The following is a 22,038-nucleotide window of genomic DNA, read 5'->3' as shown; positions in this document are numbered from 1 at the left end:
TCCCAGGCAGTGTCTGGCATGCAACAAATGGCCCCCAAGTGTTAGCTAACTAGAGATCTTAAAGCTCATCCCATAGCCCAGCTAAGTCTTCCATTTGGACGTGGGAAGGTAATGTTCCAAGTGAATGAGGATTTAGTGCAATTGCCACTTGATTTAATTTCCAAATGCGTTAAAAGTGTTAATGCAACACGTCAGCATGCAGCTGATGAAGTAGTCAAAATAATTCAAGGAAACCAATACTTGTCAGGTTTTATTTATCCACATTTACGCTTTTCCAAAAATAAGCTGGTCTTTGTGCCCATGTAGAATACAATACACATACACATCTCGTGGTTCGCCTCCCCCATCCCCACACACATATGTTCCAGTTAAGTTTCCCACTTTCCTCCCATCTGTCATTCTTCTCTTCCCATGAGAAGCTAACAGTGACATTATCCAAGAGTCAGGAGTCACGGGTTAAGACTGGCAGCTAGCAAATCGGGGGATGGCAGAGACTGCTGAGGACAAGCATCAACCTATGGACAGCACTTTGTTTACAGAGGATGGACATAGCCATGGCCCCCGTTCCAAATCTAGAGCTGCATTGTCATTCCATCCTATAACAAGGCAGTCATGAAATGATGTTCCCAATTCACATAGCTAATCCAGAGAAGGACAGGGATTTGAACCTGAGCCCTCTGATTCGCAATCTATGTGGGCCTGCCAAGGGCAGTCATGGTTAAAAAAAAAAAAAATGCAATCTATTAATGATAGTTATAACTAAAGAAAGATAAAAAGTAAGACCCTGATCATCAGGATATTCTTCTACAGAAAATGAAGCCTGAAGAGAAGATGAAGACACTGAGGTTTCTCTGAAATAGTGTCTGTCTGGAAAGCCAAGGTCAGGCAGGGGGTGGGGGTAGGAGGGGGACTGGGTCTGACACAAAAAGGTGTTAGGCTTTTAGACGCAGGCTGAGGCAGGTGCACTCCAGCCGGCCGGGCTCAGGGAGGGCTCACCACAAGGGCAGCCATCCCCTGAGGCATGAAACAGAGCCCTGAGGTTTGGGTACGACCATCAGCCTCACGACATGGGAGGCTGGGTAAGTAGCACAGTGACGGCAGGTCAGACGAGACCCCAGAACTGCAACCAAAGCAGGACATGTAAAGCCAGAGAGGGACACAGGGAATTAAAGAGCTCAGAGCTTCCATCATTAGGAAGAAAATAATGAAGAAAAAACACAAAGGAAAAGATGGAGAGGCACCCATAAAGGGGATGGAACTTGCTTCAAGGTAGGAGAACCCTGAGTTCAAACAATAACGAGGAGCTTAGAAAAATGAAGGCCCGGTGAGTGAGGAGGCTGACATGCCACTGCATGCTGTGAAGTGATCATTTGAGAACTCTCCATTGGCTATACCGAACGTCTAGGCCCCTTTCCCTCTGCCAACCTTGTCCCAGCTCTTGTGGGTCCCAGAGAAAGCCAGACTCCAGAGTGACTTCCTGCAGGAGGCTGTGTCATATACAGATCTAGATGACAATGCCAGGCAATGCTGAGAGCTAGGAAGGAAACCACAGCACAGTACCAGGGTACCGAGTTACAAGAGGTAGGGACAGGAGCTATTTTAGTTAACGTGGTCAGGGGAGACTCTCTGAGAAGCTAATGTCTGAGCCGGGACCCCAGTGAACACAACAAATGAGCCACATAATTATCTAAAAGAAAAGCATTGCAGGCCAAGAGAGAACAGCAAGTACAAAGGTCCTGAGGTCAGAACAATGTTGATGTGGTTCAAGGAAGAAGAAATTGACCAGCGTAGCTAGGAAAGAGAACGAAAGGGCAAATGTGGGAGTGGGGTGATAGGAATTAAAGGGACAGAGAGGAGCCAGACCTAGAGGCCGTGTTAAGAAGTTTGTATTTTATTCTGAGTGTGATAGGAGCTATTGGAGGGTTTTGAGCAAGGAAATACCATTATTTGACTTGCTTTCAAATTATCCCTCAGGCGGCTGCATGGAGAATTAACCTCAGGGGCATAAGAGCGGAGTGGGGAAGAAGCTGGGAAGGTCGTCCAGTTGAAAACGGCACTGAATTGGGTGGTGGCAGTTCCCAGGTAGCGATCAGCAAACCAGCCTGGCCAGAGAACCAGACACAGCCCTCTGCCTGCTGTGCAAATAAAGTTTTACTGGCACGCCCTCACACTCATTCATTTATATATTTTCTATGGCTGTGTTGACTACAGCAGCAGAGTTGAGCCATTGGAACACAAAGCTGAAAATATTGACTCTTGCCCCCTGAACAGGAGAGGTTTGCCAACCCCTGGCCAGCAGAAGTGGTGGAGGGTGACAGGGTTCTAGACGGACTTAGGAAGTGGGGTTCCTGGGGCTGAGGCCAGATTCCAGCCCAGGCTCTTTCACCCAGGGCCTGCTCCTGCCTGCTGAGCAAAACAGCCATCAGCTTCTCTCCCCTGGGAGGGCCAGCAGAGAACAGGACCGGAGGGATGCGCCGCGTCCAGTTCTGCAGGCAGCTGTGCAGCGCTCCAGGGCTGCCCAAGCAAAGGCTCAAAGTGGCTGCTGGCTTTGCCTCTCCTCTGAGCATTGCCCTCCTCAGCTGCTCCCACAGAGGAGGCAGCGGCCAGCAGCCTTGGTCCAGCCGGCCAGGCTTCAGGTGCTGCCGGGTTCCGGTAGCAGACACTGTTGTTCCCCACTTCCATCTCTCAGGCCTCATTGTTTCAGGGAGCACAGGCCAACTTTCAACTGTCCTGTCAGAGCCTCAATGACCGCGGGCTTCCTCCAAAGCCCAGGAGTTCCCCTCTGTGCCCCACGAGGCCAGCCAGAAGGGCCAGGAAATGAACGCCCCCAGGAGCGGACCCTTCCGCCACAACCCCTGGCCTGACAATGACTTTTCTCCGGGCACAGGAAGGGCCAGGGAAGAGAAGGCATGGAGGCAGAGGTCCAGCCTGAGAGTGTGCACAATACAGCCATAGACTAGGGATGGGGGGAGTCCCTCAAAGCCCCTGACTTCCACAGAATAAAGGTCCAATTCTACTCTGCAAATGTCCCCCTGCCTACATTCCCAGCCTCTAACACGTCACACACTCATGTCTCAAAACTGTGACCCAGGCTGTCCAGCTTGGATGGGACTGCTTCCGAGCCTTCCGAGACTTTCCCAAACTGCCTTAGTTGTTCCACCCTCGGGATCTCCTCAGCTCACACCCAATTACAGGACCTCCCAGCTTGGATTTTACAAGAAATGTGGGATAAGAAAGAGCAAGACCTGAGGCCCAAGCAGGTCTGGGCTAAAATCCTCTGCCACAGATGAGCTGTGTGACCTCAGGAAAGTTACCTAACCTCTCTGAGCCACCATGCCTCCATCTGTACGAGGGAGATGCTAACAGCACAAAGCGTTGTTGATAGGATTAGTAAAAGAGTGCAGCAGGCGCCTGACACGAACCAGACCGCTGGCCATGCACTATAGGTTTATAGAATTCTTTCTGCTACACAATGAGCTTATCCCACTGCCGCACACATAGCTGGGGCTCAGTAAACTACAGTAACTAAACTCAGTAAACTACCCAGGCTATGCAATCTCTAAACCAGAGGCTATGAACTCAAATGGCTGAAGCAACTGGACCAGTTAGGTGAGCAAAAAGAGCCACGTGGGGGCAGTGATCAAGTGTGAAACGGGCGCCCCAGGATGGAGCAGCCACACCTGCCTGCCGCCACGGTCCCAGAATGCAGGCTCCACGTGGCCAAACCCGACAGGATTTCAAGAGGGGTTTAAATATTGGAACAAAAGGTTTTAAAAAGTGACAGTGTGACAAATAAAGCATTTCTGAAACTGCTTTTGACCAATAGGCTGCATTTGATGAGATTAACCCCATTTCAGTGGAGAAGAGGAGGACTGAAGAGGACTAAGTTTCAATCTCTGCAGTGCCACTTTTCATTCCTTTAAGCAGGACAAGGAAGAATGGACAGTGCACTCGACGTCCACCGCTTAACATGAGAGTAAGATGTGATTATTGATAGTTACAGGTGTAACCGCCTGCGTGTCCGCTTGGTGCTAGGATCTTCACACACAATGCTCTGTCTCATGAGGATCCAATGAGATATGTTCGCCCCCATTGAACAGACGAGGAAACTGAGGCCCGGAGCGTATATATGATTTGCCTGAAGTCACACAGACGGCTAGGACCAGGACTGAAACTGAAAGTCTGGTAAGGTTACACCCAAAATCCCTACTCTCGAAATGGCCAAGCTGCCCTGGAAGTCTCCTCATCACCTAAATCGGAACATCTTCCTCTCCCCGCACCGGTATTCTGTTTCTCCCAGGCACGAATCCGCCTACTGGTAAGAGGGTTCTGGGCCCATTGTAGGTTGTTACATGGAGCTGGAAGACAGATTTAAAAATCACTATCAATGACAAGTTCTTTTTTCCGTTAGAGAACTTTCACCAGGACCACATCTGTGTAACTTTGGATGAAGAGACCTACGTCCTTGGGATGAGCTAAGACACCTTCAAATCAAAGACGGTTGGAAACCCAGAAACGGGGAGAGAATCAGGGCATTTATGAGCGCCGGTCTGGAACAGGTAGGTCAAGCCGCCAGACTGTCAATTGAGCAAAACCTCAATTACCGAGTAATCTAATGTACACCCAGGCACGTTACCACAACTCAATAAACAGCTCTTTAGAGCTAAGTAATTCCAATTTGCTTTCATTTGGATCTGTGTGTCGCCGCGAGAATTTGATATTACCTGCACTCAAATTAGGCGGCGTCTTCTGAAGCGCTGATGCTCCGTCCCAGGGTAGCCCGTTAGCTGTGAGCGAGCCAGCTATTAACCCTCCTGTTTAGGGGGTGACGACAGAGACCCACACTGGGCCTCTGCTGCTTGACCTGGCACCAGAACCTGCTGGGAGCACCGTGAAGGGATCTCCAGCTGCTGGCTGTCTCGGGCACTGAGGGGCACAATGACAACTTCAACGTTGCCCAGGTCATGAATGGATGATGCCAGGTGGAGTGGGGACCATGTGGTCAGATGGCTGAGCACAGGCAGGACCAGCTACTTGTCCTTTGTCCCCAGATTTCTGGTTCATCAGTGCACATCCAGAAGCCGACCCGGGGAGTATGGCCTAGCATGGACTCCATGGCCCATATGTTCCCAAGCCCACATGTCAGCCCCCTTTTTCTGTTTCTTCCCTCCCTTTCCTTATGCTCAGCACACGACTGCGTGGGGAGAACACTCCAGTCCCCACTTTGCAGGAGAGGCCTCACATGATTTCATCAAGGCCACACAGATAGCAATTCAGTCAGCACCAGCGTCAGGTGTCCTGTCGCTACGCACCCACCCAGGCAAGTTATCTTACTGAGCAAACACTTGTAGGGCGGCAGGCCAGGCCCTATTCTAGGAACTCCTACCTCCACTGTCTCAATTAGTCCTCAGCGCACACACCCTCTGACAGAGGTGACCCTATATCCTCATGCCCAGATGAGCGGGGAGAGGCGGATGGTCAAGGTCACAGCGCTGGGACCAGATGGGACCAGGGTTCAAACCTGGGCACCCGGGCTCCAGAGCTCTCTCCTGTCTCTGAGTGGGAACTGAATGCAGCAACTCCAGAGGAACGGCTGCCCAGGGATGGCGCCCCAGCGCCAGCATCCTGCCCCTCAGCCCGCACCGTTGCCTGCGCGGTGTGTAAACCAGGAAAAGGAAACTCAGTTCAGGGAGCAGCCCCCTCCCCTGGAGGTGCACTTGAGAATATTTTTGTTTTGTTTTGTTTCTCATATTTCCTCCCATTCTTGACAGAAGGAAGATTTATATTTGTTTTCTTGTTTTGTTTTTTAAACAAATGCAAATACTTCATTATTAAAGGACAGAAGCATCCTGGCTCAGCCACAGCTCGGGGCTCAGAGAAGCAAGTGAGTCATTCTTCACGAGACACTTTGCCCGAGGTGCTCTGGTTTGCTGCCTTCGAACGGGCTCCTGGCACTTCTGGATGTCCCCTGCCTTTCAGTTTCTTGTTTGGTTTGGGTACTACTAGCATGCGTGCATGCATGTGTTTGTGTGTGTATTTATTTCCCCAGAAACCTGCAAGTTCCTACTTTATTCTAGAGAGGTGGGGAGCAAAAGTTTAAAAAGGCAAGTTAGCAACTGGCCCAGGGGCACCCTTCATTATCCTCCTGGCCTGTTGTCTCCAGCCCACACCCTTTCCACACGGCTCAGGAAGGCGTGATACTAGGTGCCAACAAGGCCACAATCCTCAGGCCCTCCAGCTGCAGCCAAAATGGGACCACCCCTCAGGGCACCCTCTGCTCCTCCACCAGCTGTTCTCCCAGCCATAAAATGAGTTAAAATAAGACCAAGGGGCAGAGACACACTCAGGACTCACTGAGGTCTAGTATGCGAAGGAGCTTCTACACTCAAGGGCCTAGCTTCTGCCTTACCACCAAATGAATGTGCAAAGGAAAAAAAAATGCAATGGGGAAAAAAATGGTCACTAAATAAAAGTGATATCCCATAAAGCAGCAGTGGCACCAGGGACCAGTTTCACGGAAGACATTTTTCCGGGGACTGGGTGGGGGCAGGGGGAACACAGCAGGTGGAGCTCAGGCCATCCTGCAAGCAAGGCTTCACTCGCTAGCCTGCCTCGCACCTCCTGCTTTGGGCCAGTTCCTAACAGGCCACAGAACAATAAAGGTCCACGGCCTGTGGGTTGGGGACCCCTGCCATAAAGGATTCCCAAGATATACTAAAACAGGACCCAGTCGCAGGGAACACCAACCTGCCATCAGCCACTGGGAAGGAGACTGAACAAGGCCACCCCGCACTTCCCTTAAAATAGCAGAGAGGGCTAACATGCGGGAATGCAGAGCGGCAGCAGCTGCTGGATCACATTCAGAAACCTGGCCGTGCACAGCCCCCTCTGGGCTGAACTCTGGCCAGGCTGCACAGCCAGCAAAGGGTCAGTCCCTGTCCCCATAACCCCGCCACCCCTCCAGGGAAAGGTGACAATGCTTTACCATGAAACTTGGATCCTGTCCCAAAGGCCTCTGCATGTAGCCTTCAGGCCTCCTCCCCCACAACTGAGGACATAAGGAAAGAAAACCATGTTTTCTGGTTCCATTTGTCTGATGTGAGAAGTCCAGAATGCTACACTAGCTCCCAGAGCCATTCGCCTTATTCTCATCAGCAACCCTGTGCCAGGAACGTGCAAGGTGCTGGTGAGACCATGGAGAGCATGAGACCACACAGTCCATTGTCCCTTGGGACTTCTTTTCCAGCATGGGAGGCCACCGCACAAAAGGTATAATGAGCGGTCCAGAGGGGACAGCTCAGGAAATTACATATTCACTGAGTACCTAAGAGGCCTGCAAGGGGTACTTGTCATACAAAACAATCTATTGGCACCAAAAAAAAAAAAGAAAGAAAAGCCTAATGCAATCAACATGATGGCTTCTTTTCTCTTGGTTGTTTTGTTCACGACTGTCTAATTTGTTGATCTTCAGCCTAAATGTTTGTGGCACTATGGTGATAAAATAGATTCCTGCTGAGGCCAATAATCCATTCACTCATCCATCATTCTACAAATATTTTAAGGTTGAGCCTTATGAAGTGAAGGATTGCGCAAGTTTAAACAGTCGAACATGTGATTTCACAAGGTTCAGCGTGCTCAGCACTTGGGCCCGGCGCTCCGCTAAGCTCCAGGGACTCACTGCGAACCATGAATCAAAGGGAAGATGCCCCTCTTTTCACAGAGCTTATATCCCAAAGGGCGAGATAGGAAATTACCAAGTAAACAAAGGAAAATTATAATTCTGAACTGTGGTAGTGCAGAAAAAGAGACAGGGTGTTGTGAGAGAAAGCAATCACCAGAAAGGACAATCAATGGCTGGGGGAGTCAGGGAAATTATCTCCCAGAGGATGACATGACGATGCTGGAGCTGAGACAATGGCCAGCCGCGTACATATCCGGCGAGAGTCAGGACAGCCCTGGAGAGAGAGGCCCAGACTGCAAACCCCAGCCTGGTCCAGACCAGGCTGCCAGTTCCATGGGGGCCAGCAAATAGAGGTCAGGGGTTTCATACCAACCCACACTTGGACCAAGGAAACCCACTCAGGAGCCTTCTGTGGGGAGTGGGTATCAATTTTACCTTCAACACTGGCCCAGGGGTACCGTTCAGCAGCTAGTGAAAGAGGAACTGCTTCATTATTTCATCTACTAAATTATGCTACATTAAAATTTTAATCGGTGAACATAACACTGGAAAGTGAGTATATTCATATGCTGCTGTTGCCAATGTAACCTGTCAAACTAGTTTTGTTTTTTTAAAAAAAACGCAATACTGCAAAACAAAGAAAAATCCATAATGATGCTCGTATTCTTTGGCCTTCCAACTCTACCCCTAGGGAATTCATCCAAGGGAATAATCTGGTTCAATAGAATAAAAATGTTCTCTTTGGAGAATGCCATTGAGGTGTTAATTGTTGCATGCACAAAGGAAAGATAAAACAACAACAACAAAAAAACCCTAGAATTACTGAAACAACTACAAACACAGATATTTTAAAATACTGGGTGATTCACTTGACGAAACAGTATATATCCATTAAGCATTATAACAAAGATTATATAGAGGGGGCACCCAGCTCCTTGAAAGAAGCAGAAAGAAAACAAGGTGTATATTTTAATGGAAGGCATATCAACAATACTTCAAGGTGAACAAGATAAATGAAAAGAATTAAATCAAGGCCAGTGCAGGGAGGGGTTATTTATTTCAAACATCCTTCCAAAATATTATCATTATATTGTGTTTTTAACTTTAAAAAATCCCTCAGAAATGACTGCACTCTTTGAATGCTTCAACAGACCACCACCGAAACACAAGGACATGGGTTGATTCTAACTCTAAATGCAAAATAGAGATGAATTTGGAGATATCTCCTATGTTATATGAGTATATCCCACAGGCTTTCACATATGGACCCTACTCATAAGACCCAACTTTGAATAACAGTGCAATACTGCATGACTGTACAATAATGTCTCTCTTTTTGGAGTGGAATGGGGAATAGGAAGTTGTCTTACACTCCTGACTGGGAGGAGCAGCAGATGAGCAAACGCCTCTCACCCCTCCCACCCTTTGCAAGGGTAGAGTCAAGAAGTCCCCTTATATCAACCAGGTGAGGAGACGCAGGCTTGGCGGCACTCACCTTTCACGATCAGCTCTGCGTAGTTGGACACTCCAGAGCCACCATCAGAGCGGATGACGCAGCGGTATTTGCTCACACTCCGCTGGGCAGTGTCCGCCACGCTGACCGTGGCCGAGAAGCGCCTGTGGTTGACCACGCGGGTGACCATGAGGGCTGTGTCCCTGCCATTCCATTGCTGCAGGACAGAGGAAGGGAGGGAGAAGAGAAATCAAATCATCCTGTGCTCCCTGGTGACCATGAGCACGGAGGCCCCACCCATCCCCACCTGGAGGCGGGGCGGAGGGGCTGCCGTTCCAGGGTACGGAGTTTCCACGGCTGGCTTTTGGGAGTGATCTGATTTAATAATAAACTTTGCTGGTGAGCTGATTCAAGAGCGCAGATGCCTGGTGGTAAGAAGAGAGGGCCCTGGCCCCTTGGAAGCACCTTGGTTCCTTGCTCAGCCTGCATTTGGGGGGTGGCACTTTGCCCCTAGACTTCCTCCCATTTTCCTTCATCTATTAAGCAGAACCAACAGAGTTCCCTCAAAGACAGACTCATACACATTAGTGAAAACCCAATCCATGGAGTGATCACAAACAGCCCAGCCTCTGATCCTACGCTAGTGTCCTGGCGCCCCAAGCGCAGGCTCTGAGTCCCACCCCACCAACAACCAACCTGCCCCCAGGGTAGAGTGGGGATGGGGGTTTTTCAGCACCTCCCCTCCTTGGCACATGCTCTTTCCTCTGCCTGGAATCTCCTGAGTCCCTAGGGGTACTCCCTCTCCTTAAAACCTAGTTCAGCTCATCACCATCGCCGATAAGCTCCCCCAACCATCACACCTCCTTCTGGAAGCTGCTATTCACTCTCCACAGACGGTGCCAACTTCTGATGCACTTTTGCTTACAAGTGTTTGCCACTGTAGACTGTGACTCCCCAGGAGCAGGACTTTGCTCTTTTGGTCTCCAGCACCGTGCCCGGACGCCTTGTGGCATGATGAACATTTCCAGAATCAAGGTGAGTGAGTGCACAAGCATTTTTGTCTTTATCATCCTGAACCTTAGGGCTGGTATTTTGAGTTTGAGTAAGACCCTTTCACAGCAGCTGGTTATGACACCTGGTAAGGCGCAGGCACAAGGATGCAGTTTGTATGGATATTTATTAAGTACCTACCATGTGCCAGATCCTGGATCTCCTTTTTAATCCTCACAGCCGAAGAACTCGCCTGTCAGCGAGGTTGTATAAATACGTAGAGCACATAAGTCTCTTATCCAGCTTTTCCAACTTCAAGCCAAGCATTCTTTTCACTAAGACCTTCTCATCACTGCCTACCTCAATTCAAATTTTTTTCTCCAAAAGTAAAATTGAATGTTTTCATTGTCTGGTTAGATTTAGGGAAGCCTTGTGATTTATAAGTTTCCTCATGTCCCAAGTCTCCCAAGATGCACTCTTCATCATTTCCTGCACCAAGTAAATAATTCCACCACATGGTGACCTACTGTCACCCACATCATCTTCCATCACCCCCATCGGTGATATGTCAGGACTGTATGAAGCAAATGAGGTGGGACAACAGAGGTCGGCAGTGGGTAGGGAGCCAAGGCCTCCATGGGACCTGCTCTAGCTTGGACAGGGAGATAGCACATGATGAGTTTCTCCTTCTTCCTCTTGTATTTGTTTAAAGATTTTTTTCATTTATTTTTAGAAAGAGGGGAAGAGAGAAAGAGAGAGAGAGAGAGGGAGAGAAACATGGACATGCGAGAGAAACATTGATCGGTTGCCTCTTGCACGCCCCCAAACGGGAACCTGGCCCACAACCCAGGCACCTGCCCTGACCAGGAATCAAACCAGTGACCTTTGGTCTGCAGAACGACACCCAACCCACTGAGCCACACCTGTCAGGGAGGCTTCTTCTTCCTTTTACTTTTCTGGCATTCTCTGGACTTTCTGCCTCAAACATGTATTGCTTTCATACTTGAAAATAATCAAATAATTGGTCATTTAACAAGCTATGGCAGTATGAGAGGTAGTCACAACCCCTCTCCTACCAGAAAGTGAGCAACATGACCAGTTAAAAAAAACACCACCACAAGGAAATGCAAGGAGGAAGAAAGGTCACTGGGGCTTGAACTGCCAACTACCTGCCTCGGGGTACAGCTAGAATCAAACCATGAGAACCGACCGGACTCCAAACACATCTCACCTTCCCAAAACAGTGCAAAGAAGAAGGAGAGTACATTCTGGAAAATTGCAGGAAAGTGCCCCGATTTGAGGGAGAGCTGGCTGAATGTACCGGAGGGCCTGGGAAGAGAAGGAGTTGCCAAAGAAGCCCATTTTCCCCAATGCTGAGCAAAGTCCTGCAAGGCCGGTGTGGAGGACATGAGGGAGTGAGTGAGTGACGACTGATGAGAGATGGGTGGGTGTCTTCTAACCTGCTTTCCTTGGAGCAGCATAAACACTCCTTTCCTTTGTTAAGCTAGTAGTGACTACTCCCTAACATGGGCTAAGTGTTTCACATGCCTTCTCATTGATTCCTCCAAAAATCCATACAGTGGGCACACAGTATATGTACTATATGAATGAGGAAGCTGGGATTTGAATGCAGAGCATCCAGCCGCAGAGCCTGTCCTGCAAACACCGCCTGTGTAGCTGCAACGCACCCTCATTCCCAAACATGGGAGAGTGTGAGTAATGGGTGTGACCAGGATCCACCCATTTTGTTACCAATTTCTCAGCTGAGGATCAAAAAAGAAAAAACAAAAGCAAAGCACAATGATGGGGTGGAGGGGAAGGATGTTACGTAGAAGGTGGGAGGTAATAGGTAAAAACACATATGCCCCAACCAAACCGACAGCTCAGACATCCCAGGCCTTGAACGGCCAAGAAATTCAGGGGATAAGCAAGGACAGACCAAGGGTAATACCAGCACAAGGGCTCTAAGAAACAGGCACTAAGAGATGAGTGGATAAGGAAATGTACAAAAAAATAAGTAAATAAACCTAGCGACGCTAAGAGAAGAATTATAAGAAGCAAATAATGCCATCTGCAGAATTCAAAACAGCATTAAAAGTTGATTAATCCCAGGAGTAACACTGCAGAATATCAGGGACCTGAAGGACAGGCTTGAAAAGAAGGACCAAAAATCCAGAGAGCCAAAAAGCAAAGATGAAAGGAACTGGAGAGATGAAGAAAACGGAGACCAGGCAACTACCATGTACGTAATTGGTATCCTAAGGAAGAGAGATGAATGAAAGGAACACAAATCATATCCCAAGAAATAATAGGTCACTTTCCTGTACTAAAATAGAATCTGAACTTTCAGCTTGAAATGACCCACCGTCTACTTGATTAAAACTTATGAAAACCATTATAACTGAGGTATATGTCCATAAAAATACCCGTAAGGATAAGAAAGTATATAAAAATCCAGACCAAGAAAGACTGTGCCAGAATTGATACACAAGCCAATCTGGGTTAAAACTCCTCATCTGCGATTGTTTGCAAAGCCAAGGATGTGGCTGGCCCCCAGTGGTCACAGGTGAGCTCCCGGGAGGCTATAGTTACAGAGATACTTGTAAGAAGACAGGGATGGAACTAGGGAAAGAGAGGACAGGGAATAACAGTAAAATATGCAATCGAATCTTCAATTTGTGCGAACCTGAGCAGGTGGTTTATTTCGCGGAGCTTCGGCTGCCTCATATATACAATGGATTTGATCCTGTGTCCACTTTACGAGCTATTATGACGACTAAATGAGAAAGCGCGTGAAACCCTTCGCACCTGAAGGCGTATCCTAGCGTTAGCAGAGCTCTCTAAACAAACCATGAAATTAGCCATGAAAAGTGACATAAGCAGGACGATGCCCCCCGGCCCCGCAAAGATGTCCACATCCTAATCCCTAGAACCTGCGGATATGTCACCTTCCGTGGCAAGAGGGACTTCGAAGGTGTGATTAAGTTAAGGATCTCAAGGTTAGCCTGGGTTATCCAGGCGGGTCCAGTGTAATCACAGGGGACCTTATGTGTGAAAGAGGGAGGCAGAGGGGACAGTCAGAAAGATATGGTGACAAGAGCAGAGGTCAGAGTGACATGCTTGATGGCTTGAAGATGGAGGAAGGAGCCACGAGCCAAGGAATTCAGGCCATTGCCAGAAGGTAGGAAAGGAAAGGGAAGGGGTTCTCACTCTGAGCCTCCAGAAGGAGCACAGCTCAGCCAACACCTTGACTTCAGCCCAGTGAGACCCATTTCAGACTTCTGACCTCTGCTACTGTAAGGTAACAGATTCACATTGTTTTCAGCCACTAAGTTTGTGTGATTTGTTACATCAGCAATAAGAAGCTAACACAAAGAGCAAAAGGTCTGATTAAGCGCAAAACATTCACTTTCCACATTTTGTTTAAATTTTATTTTGATGTCTCCTCCAGTATTATTTACTTTTCTTCTTAATGATGCCAGACCCAGCAGAACTGAAGGGGGTCAGGCGCTCCCCCCTGAACGATTCATATTTTTCTGTTTAACTCCCAAACCACCAGGCTTTCTCCCATAGAAGGACAGGAAATTGCAGGTTGTCTTATAGAACCTCTGGGAAAGAAGACTTTTGATAATCACACTTGTCATATTGGGAGCAGGCAGCAGCAGGACAGGGACGAGCAGGCGGGCCCAGAGTCACGAGAGGAAATAGCGTTGTGATGGACAGTGGGTAAGGAGAAGTGAAGGTTAAGTTCAGAAAGATGAGCCTGCCCTGAAGGGCAGGCCGGTGCTGAAGGTCAAGGCAGATGCACAGTAGCCCAGGAACCCAGAAAGAGATAGAGTTCAGGAGGGATTCTGGGAGATCAGTGATGGCAAGAGGCTAAGATGCAGAATGCTGTGGCAGCGTGGAGGCGGATCTAGGCAGAGTGAACGGGTAAGAGGCACAGGTCCCAGCCACGGTCTCAGCCCCAGATAGAAGCAGAGGGGAAAATGCAAGGGGAGAGATCATTAAGCAGCAAAGAACTCAGAAATCAAGGCCCGTAGGTTTGAGAGGACAGAGCGAGGGGGAGAGCAGGGGCTATTCCAGGAGCTGAAGTGGACCACAGCCCAGAAGCAAGGTGGGGACCTTGTCTCCTTCCCAACGAGGCTGTCAAGCGTCACATCAATGCACAGAGATGTGAATGCAGGGACGCTGGGAAAGAGGGGCAGGGCTGTGAAGGGAAGGTCAAAGTCCTGGGAAAAGCCAGAGAAAAGCGTGATGCGGATACAGCGAAAGGAAGGCTCTCCTCTGGTTTGTTGGAAACTTCCTTCTGGCTCCTGTAATCTTTTTCAGACACACGTATACCTTAGGTCTGAAATTTCGGGGCTCACTTCCTTTTCCCTTGTGGCAAGTCTTTCAGACCTACGCCTGCTGTTCTAAGTTGCAATCATCTTCTAGGCCCTCTGAGTCCATGAGCCAACTGAATAAATTCCCCAGCCAGCACCCATAACAGTGGCTTAGGTCAGGCTCCCGGAGGCAGAGCCAGAGATGTGGCAGCTTCCTGAGTGCTCTCAGGAGACAGGACATGGGGTTTAGGGTGAGGCAAAGAGCTGAGGAAGGATGTGGTCGAAACCAGAGTCGGGCTCCAGCCTGATCCCCCGGGAGCCCTGAGGCATGAAGTGAACCAAGAGCTGGTCCCTCCCTGGGGCGAGGAGCCAGCATTTGAACCCCATGTCAGTCAGACATTGGTCACGGCTACCAAGTGGGGGAGCACCCAGGGCACTCTCTGGGGAAAGAGAAGCTGTGAGCCTTTAGCAGCCAAGAGGCACAGTGGCCAGGGTTTAGGGGCACTGAGTAACAAAGAATCCTATCAAAAACCCTGATTGCATCCATCCTACCCAGCACTGCCCTCTCTCTGCCTCTTCCTACAGTACATTATAAATGGGGTCTCCCGAAATCCCATGAACCACTGCCTTATGTGCTGGCATTCTGCTCCGAAATCCATGTTTTAAGGGTGGGGCTGGACCTGACCCCCACAGAGCACTGACAATGCGCAAAAGCTCAAGCACCCCGGAAACAACCCGCTGCTTCTTCTGAGAAGGCACTCTGTCTCCCACGAACACGGAGTCTCATAACTAAGTGAGCTTGATAAATGTTTCGTTTAACTTAATGAGGTTTGTCTGGGCATTTATGTAGTAAAAGTCACATTAACTAACAATTTCGAGTGCTTAGCCTGTGCTAGGCACTGTGTTCACTGGCTTACATGGTAGAATTCACTTTATCTCTTTAAAAATCCCTCTGAACGTGCTTTGCAAAGGGTGCTTCCTGGGCCAGCAGCACCAGTATCATGTGGGAACGTGTTAGGAATGCAAACTTTTAAGAGAATTCCTGGGCTGATAACCACTGGTAGATGTTGTTTATTAGGATTAGCAGTCTGAGGTTTTCTTCCCCTTTCCTTATTCTATTGTTGGTCACACTAAAAAGGTACTCATCATTTTATAAAACAGAAAATGAGAGAGCGTGGAGTGTAGAAAGTGTAATTTCTTCCCAGAGGAATTTACAGCCTGGGTTAAGATTCCCACAAAAGAACGTAAAGAGTAAAACATAAACATAAAGTCAAGTATTGAAATACCAGACTTCATGGACGAGAACAAGGTTGGCGTGGAAAGAGCAATGCCCTTAGAATGATCTAGAGCAGTGGTCCTCAAAGTGTGGTCCCCAGACCCGCCGCACTGGCAGCCCTGGAACTCAGTAGACATGCAGGTTCCCAGGCCCAATCCCCTGATTCAAAAATCAGGAACTCAAGGTGTGGAGCCTCTTGGTGATTCTGATGCATGACAAAGCCTGAGATAGGTCCTATTAATACTCTGATCCTATAAGTGAAGAAACTGAGGCAGAGAGGTCAAGGGAAGACGATCCGTTTTCTTTGCTCAATGGCTGTCTGCTTGTCGCGCTATATGCCCATGGGGCTGAATCTGCCCAGAAGGTGACCCTCCTCCCAATTCATCATCTGAGGGGCACACAAAAAAAGGCATTTTGTAGCTGAATCAGTGGTCCTGCTGAATCCATTTTATTATCACGTATTTCTCATCAGTTCAACAGTTCCCTTTGAAATCTCTTTTTTTCCTCTCTCCTCTTGAATCTGTTTGTTTCTCTCTTTTTAAAACAACTCGATTCCACCTTCCCTTTGTTCTGTTTTATGTGGAATCAATTGTCTTGGTTTGAAAGCTCACACTCTCAGCAAGAGCAGGGGTCACAAATTCCCACACTTAAGTATTTCCGACCCTAGCACACTTGCGCATGTTCCCATCACCTCTCCCGCCAACCCCCACTGGCCAGACCTCTCTATCTTCAGGAACCACCTAGAGAGGAAAACAAGAGGAGCAACTGGGGCCTTGGAGAGCCCGCTGTTTTCATGGTATCTGACGAGCTATCAAAGCATCTACAGTGGCCTCACCACTTTGCCATCCACCATCCTCTCTGCTCTTTGGTGTCATGACATTACTCCCCTCACAAGGAGATAAGACACTGTCTGCAAGAAAGGCTGTCATTATTTCAGAGAGTGCATGCAGGCTTGTAATTGATTTACAATCGGCAGAAGTGGAAGCATCACGGTTTTAATAAGAGGGAACTGTGTGCAACAGACATTAGGCCTGTTTGACAGGAGATATTCTAATACGGGGCCCTGGAAGTCTTCCATGTGCTGGTTTGAACTTCTGGCATTTAAGGAAAAAAGGGGGGGTGGGCAGTTAAAGTAAAATAAGGTCCAGCGTTTGAGGCTGAAAATTGTTCTAATGGCGCAAGAAATCTCCTGGCTGGAAAATATTTAGGTGAAATTCCCATAATTCATTTGCAATGAATATTCTTTTCACTTCCAGTCATATTGTTTCAATGGCATGACATTTGGAAACTTGCTCAAGTCTGGCCCATTGATTCTCTTAAGGTTCTATTTGCACCTCTTTAGCAGTCCCCAAAGAATAGCTTTTGATTATTCTTCATTAAAAGTTAAAGGAAATATAAGTGGACATAAATCATTTTTGATTAGCCATGCTGGAGTGCTTGGCGGACTGCTCATTTGGGCTTGATTTCTGGCTTCAGAGCTCCAGCAGAGTCAGAAGGGTTTGGCGTCAGCCCCGCAGGGAGCCGAGCCACCGCCCTGAGGAAAGGGGACAAGCAGGCGGCGAAGGGCCTGCTCATGTGCCGTCTCCCAGTGTGGCAGTCTCCCTTTGACTATTTCCCGTGCACCTCGCAGAATTCTGCTCAAGGGCCACATCCTCCTAGAGCACTTATCTGATACCCATAATCCTCCCCACTCTCCCTACTCCCTCCTCGGCAGCCCCCTTTTCCCCTCGTAGCCTGGCCACGTTTGTAATGAAATATTTAACTCTGTGGTTAGTGGCTTAATGCTTGCCTCCCCTGCTGGAAGGTAAACTCTCTGAGAGCAAGAAGCAGATCAGCCTTGCCCAACACCCTTTCTCCAAGCTCCTGGGTGCAGGGGCCAGGGAGAGCTAGAATCAAAACCTGAAGCATGTACACTGAGGATGGGCGGACAGAAGACCCTGATGAAAAGGTATGAGAAAGTAAAGGAGGAAAGAATGAGTGGAAGAGGGGAAATTTCCAGGCCAGAGCTGGCCAGGGTCCTCAAAGATGAGAGGGCATCGAGTGGGGAAGGAGGAGGCCCCAGGAGCAGATGAGTCTGCGAGAACGCAACATCCCCCCATCCAGAGCCTAGCCAGACTCTCCTGCCCTGGGCTGTTCTCCAGGAACTGCTTGTTCATCTGGGGAACCTACAGGTGAAACGGAGGAGAGACAGGCATGGGACGATGACACCATGGCTTTGTAAGTCCACTGAAAAAATAGCAAGCTGTAGACTTCCTGAACTTGATGGCTTGTAAATTATATTGCAATAAAGATATTAACAAAAGATTGGGGCTTCCTAAACATGGGGTCCCTCAGCTATGACACAGACCTATGGTATGCAGACCCCACTTAGATCCACCCCCACATCATCTCCACAGAACTTGGGCGGGGACAAGAAAAACTGTCACAAACATGAAGCACCCACCGCCTGCAGTGTGGTGAGCAATAAAGCGCATTGTCTCTGACCCAGGAGACTCACATCTCCTGCCAACATCCATGAAGCTGGTAGCCTAATTCACTAGCTTGAAAATAAGGGAAAATCTCAGGCCCCTTCATAGTTGTTGACAAATGATTTCACTGAACCAAGAGGGCAGGGAGATTTTCAAGGAGGGCGGGGGGGGAGCGTCACCAAACTCTAAAAGACTCAAATACAAGGACTAATAATGATATAATGATAATAAGTATCCTTGGCTTCAGCAACAACAAAAACACTAGTGACCTTTGTGGGGGTCGCTTCTGGGAAGAGGTGGGAACTGCAGAAAGCCTCACGGCAAGTGCAGCCACATTTAATTCATCTTAAGTGTGGCTAAGAGGGGAGAAGGGAGATAAAAAGGCCGCTAGAGGGGAGAACTTGAAAAATATTCTGAGGGTATTTTTATTTCATTGACTTTGTAAATTTCAGAAACTCAGATCTATTTCAGTATCTAGTACAATGCAAATTAGAGGCATGTAAATATGTGCTAAATGGATGATTTTTTTTAATAGAAAGCCATCTGTATGGAAAAAAGAAACTGGACGGTGACCCAAGGTGACAGGCCCAAGAGGTGGGCATGGAAGGACAAGCCCAGGACTTAAGAATATGACACAGACTGAAGCTCAAATGCTGCCTGCACCACTCACGACCAGTGTGACTCCGACCTGTGCCGCTCATTTACCCCCTGAGGCTCAGCCCCCTCATCCATAAGATGAGCTGGAAAGACGATCTACCTGAAAGACTCGTTATGAGAATTAAATGCATCGTACGGGTAGCCACCCAATAAACATCAGCTATAATGAGTGTTACTAATTTACCATTATTGTTTAGCTACGGCATGGCTAAACAATAATGATAACAGAAGTTGCACATGCAAGAGATGCCTGATGCAGGTGCAAGAGGAGGAGCTGCTTCCAGAACACTCACAGCCCCGGGAGCCAGCGCTAGCCCTGCGGGGAGCGAGAAAACAGGTTTACTGGAAGAATCGGCTGCAGCAAGGACTGATGTGTCTGCTTATCTGCTCAGCCCCGGTGTGGCTGCTGTCGAGCTGATGTGCTCACGGGGCAGGCGCCTTTTCCTGCCAGATTAGGGTCTGCTCGCTGCTCAATGCCTGTGATTTGTCTAAACACATACGCTGTCCCTGCTGAGATCTGTGCCTCAGAGCATTTGGACACATGGCCTTATTTCTGAGATTCCTCAAGTGTTACTTGTCGCAGAAGCCCCTGGTGCAGCAAAGCTTTTGCAGGGATGCCTAGAAGTCAGCCCTGCAGTTCGGCTGACAGAACCTGCTCTGGAGCCCCTGAGAAGTTGCACATGGCCCCCATGGGCCACAGCCTTCCATAAAGACCAGGTGACATGTAGAATATTGCTAAACCCCCTCATGGATGAAGACTAGCTGATGATGATGATGTGGGGGTGGGGGAAGCCCAAGGGTAATTTATCTGTAGCCTCAATGGGTGGGGAGGGGGCTCTGTGGACCCTACTGAGGAATCAGCTGCCCCAAAGCCCTGCCAAGGCTTCCTACCATCCTTAGATTACTCCTGACCATTTTCTCATTTTACTAGCATTTTTTTTCTGTTGACAGTAAATACCTACCTTCATTTTAGTGTATTTAGGTGAAACAGAACAGAGATGAATATAAAAAGCACATATAATCTAACTTTACAATTAATAAATGCCTTTATATGAGTTTCATAGTGTTATATGTGTGTACATATACAGGCATGTGCATGTTTGTGTTTATAAATGTGTGGGTATGTATGTGTACAACAGTAGTTCCCCTGCAGATCATGGGGGATGAGTTCCAAGGCCCCAGAGGGTGCCTGAAGCTGTGAACAGTATTGAGCTCTGCATATCCCACGGGTTTTCACACACACATATCTTCTCAATAGCAGAAGCTCTTTACGGCCTCTCTCTGGCCACATTATCGTCTAGGAGACACGCCCATGCACAGCTCGGCGCTGTGCGGCTGGTCCTGCCAGTGCACTGACAACTACCTGCACCCTGCATGGCGTTCTTTTTTCCTTCAGTACCAGGCTCCCCAAACCTTAGACTAGACATTCTACTCAGAATGCACACCGCCTACTTATTTGAAAAAATCATCTTTGAAAAATTGCGAAGTTGGGTTCTTGAGGCCAATGTATCATGTAAGAAGGAAGCAAGTTAGGCATGAGGCCAGAGACCTTCTGCCCCACAACGTATGTGCGCTTCACCTCGAGAAGAAGTCATCCCAGAAGGAGACGATCTTGTCTGTAACTTGTATTAGGCCTTTACCAACCTTTACCCTGAAGGATTAGAATTGTTCCAGGCTCAAGTGCACAGTTCTGTCCATTCATTCTTATGGAGGACTCTCATTCTACGAAAACCGGCACCAGTAGATGGGCTCTTCCCACGAGCAGACTAAGTGTCCAGGCCCTGACCAGTGTGGCTCACTGGGTTAAGCTTAGCCCCACAAAGCATAAGGTCCCTGGTTTGATTCCAGGTCAGGGCACATGTCTGGGTTGCGGGCTGGGTCCCCAGCTGGGGCACAAGAGACAACCATTCAATGTTTTTCTCCCTCGCTTCCTCCCTTCCTTAACTTCTCCCTACGAATAAATAAAATCTTAAAAAAAAAAGTTAAAGAGCGCACTGAGTTTTCAGGAGGGTGTAAAGCAGGAATACAGGCTGGTCTTCCTTTTTAATGTAGTAATTTATGATCTGAACCCATTTAAGGATGAGCAGGCTATAGAGTCCCGCCCCGTAGAAATGAAGGCAAGCAGTCTCGACAACACAGGCAATGGAATTTTTCTCAAACTATGAGCTCACCAGCTACTCCCCAGCCATAGCCATAAAGAAAGAGCCACTGACGTACAATTCTGGAAACAAAGTCACTGTCTTCATTTCCCTGACTTAAAACTGGTAGACAAAAAAGTTTCTCCCTTTGCTGACTCAGTGATTCCTCAGCTTATCTTCCTAATGACAGCAGGAAATAGCATTGTTGAAAGTTAGACCTGCTGAAGCTGTCTTGTGGAGCCTCTTAGTCACAATGTGTCTATTTCAATTCCTTTGGAAATTCGCAGGTTGGGTCACCCCGTCCCTGTTAAATGGAACAGAACTTGGGGAGTCCGTAGGCTGCCCCTCTCGGTGTGGGAACAGACCCAAAGCAACAGCGCGTAAGAAACCCACCACTGCCTTAGCCTGTCTCTGATCCGGGCTGCAGCCATCTCTTGGGTAGCAGAAGCCATGACAGGCACCTCGTATTTTGTAGAAACATGCTAACTTATTTCCAACCACACTGTTGGATCTCAGTCTGGACTTAACTGGCCAAGCAGGCATTTGCCAGAGACCACATGTAATCTGTCTACCTCCCAACAGTCCCCGAAATAAAGATGAGGGAGATAATATTTTCAGAGGTTTCCTTGAGGAAATGTTGAATCAGTTCACTCACCAGATACACTTAAAGTATCCCAGGGTGCAGATGGATTGGCATAGAGCTAGGGACCTCTGTCAAATCGTATTGCCCACCCCCCCACCTCTCCAGCCACATCCCCAAATTGCTTTTACACCGAGCATCATTATGCACCACAGACCCGTGAAACTCATTCTTGTGCCCTCAATAAGACTGCAGCGGGGAATGTTGCTCCTTACATCACAGGCTGTTTCCTTATGAGGACTCCTGGGAACAATTCCTGTCTGGCCCATGTGAACAACGGTTAGAATTTTCCCAAGCAATTGGTTTGTGTTTATCTCGTCGACATTGTGAACTGTGTTTCTGACAAGTTGCCTTGGTTCCGTTGGCAGCTGGGCTGCTGTGGCCCACGCAAGCAGCAGACGTGGAGAAACACC

General features: G+C 48.4%; 1 protein-coding gene across 1 annotated transcript in view; it reads right to left on the bottom strand.

The window, feature by feature from the left end:
• Positions 1–22,038, bottom strand: part of PTPRT (protein tyrosine phosphatase receptor type T) — a 668,669-nt gene that overhangs the window by 549,856 nt on the left and 96,775 nt on the right. Inside the window, exon 6 of the mRNA XM_054574063.1 lies at positions 9,177–9,351. Within this exon, the coding sequence (XP_054430038.1) occupies positions 9,177–9,351 (175 nt within the window). The remainder of the gene's footprint in view (positions 1–9,176; positions 9,352–22,038) is intronic.

The sequence above is a fragment of the Pteronotus mesoamericanus genome, unplaced genomic scaffold (genome assembly GCF_021234165.1).
Source record: "Pteronotus mesoamericanus isolate MK-2021 breed Mesoamerican mustached bat unplaced genomic scaffold, CSHL_Meso_final contig_25, whole genome shotgun sequence".
NCBI classification, from domain to species: domain Eukaryota; kingdom Metazoa; phylum Chordata; class Mammalia; order Chiroptera; family Mormoopidae; genus Pteronotus; species Pteronotus mesoamericanus.
Note: the sequence above shows the minus strand (reverse complement) of the source record. Positions and strands in the feature narration are given on the sequence as shown.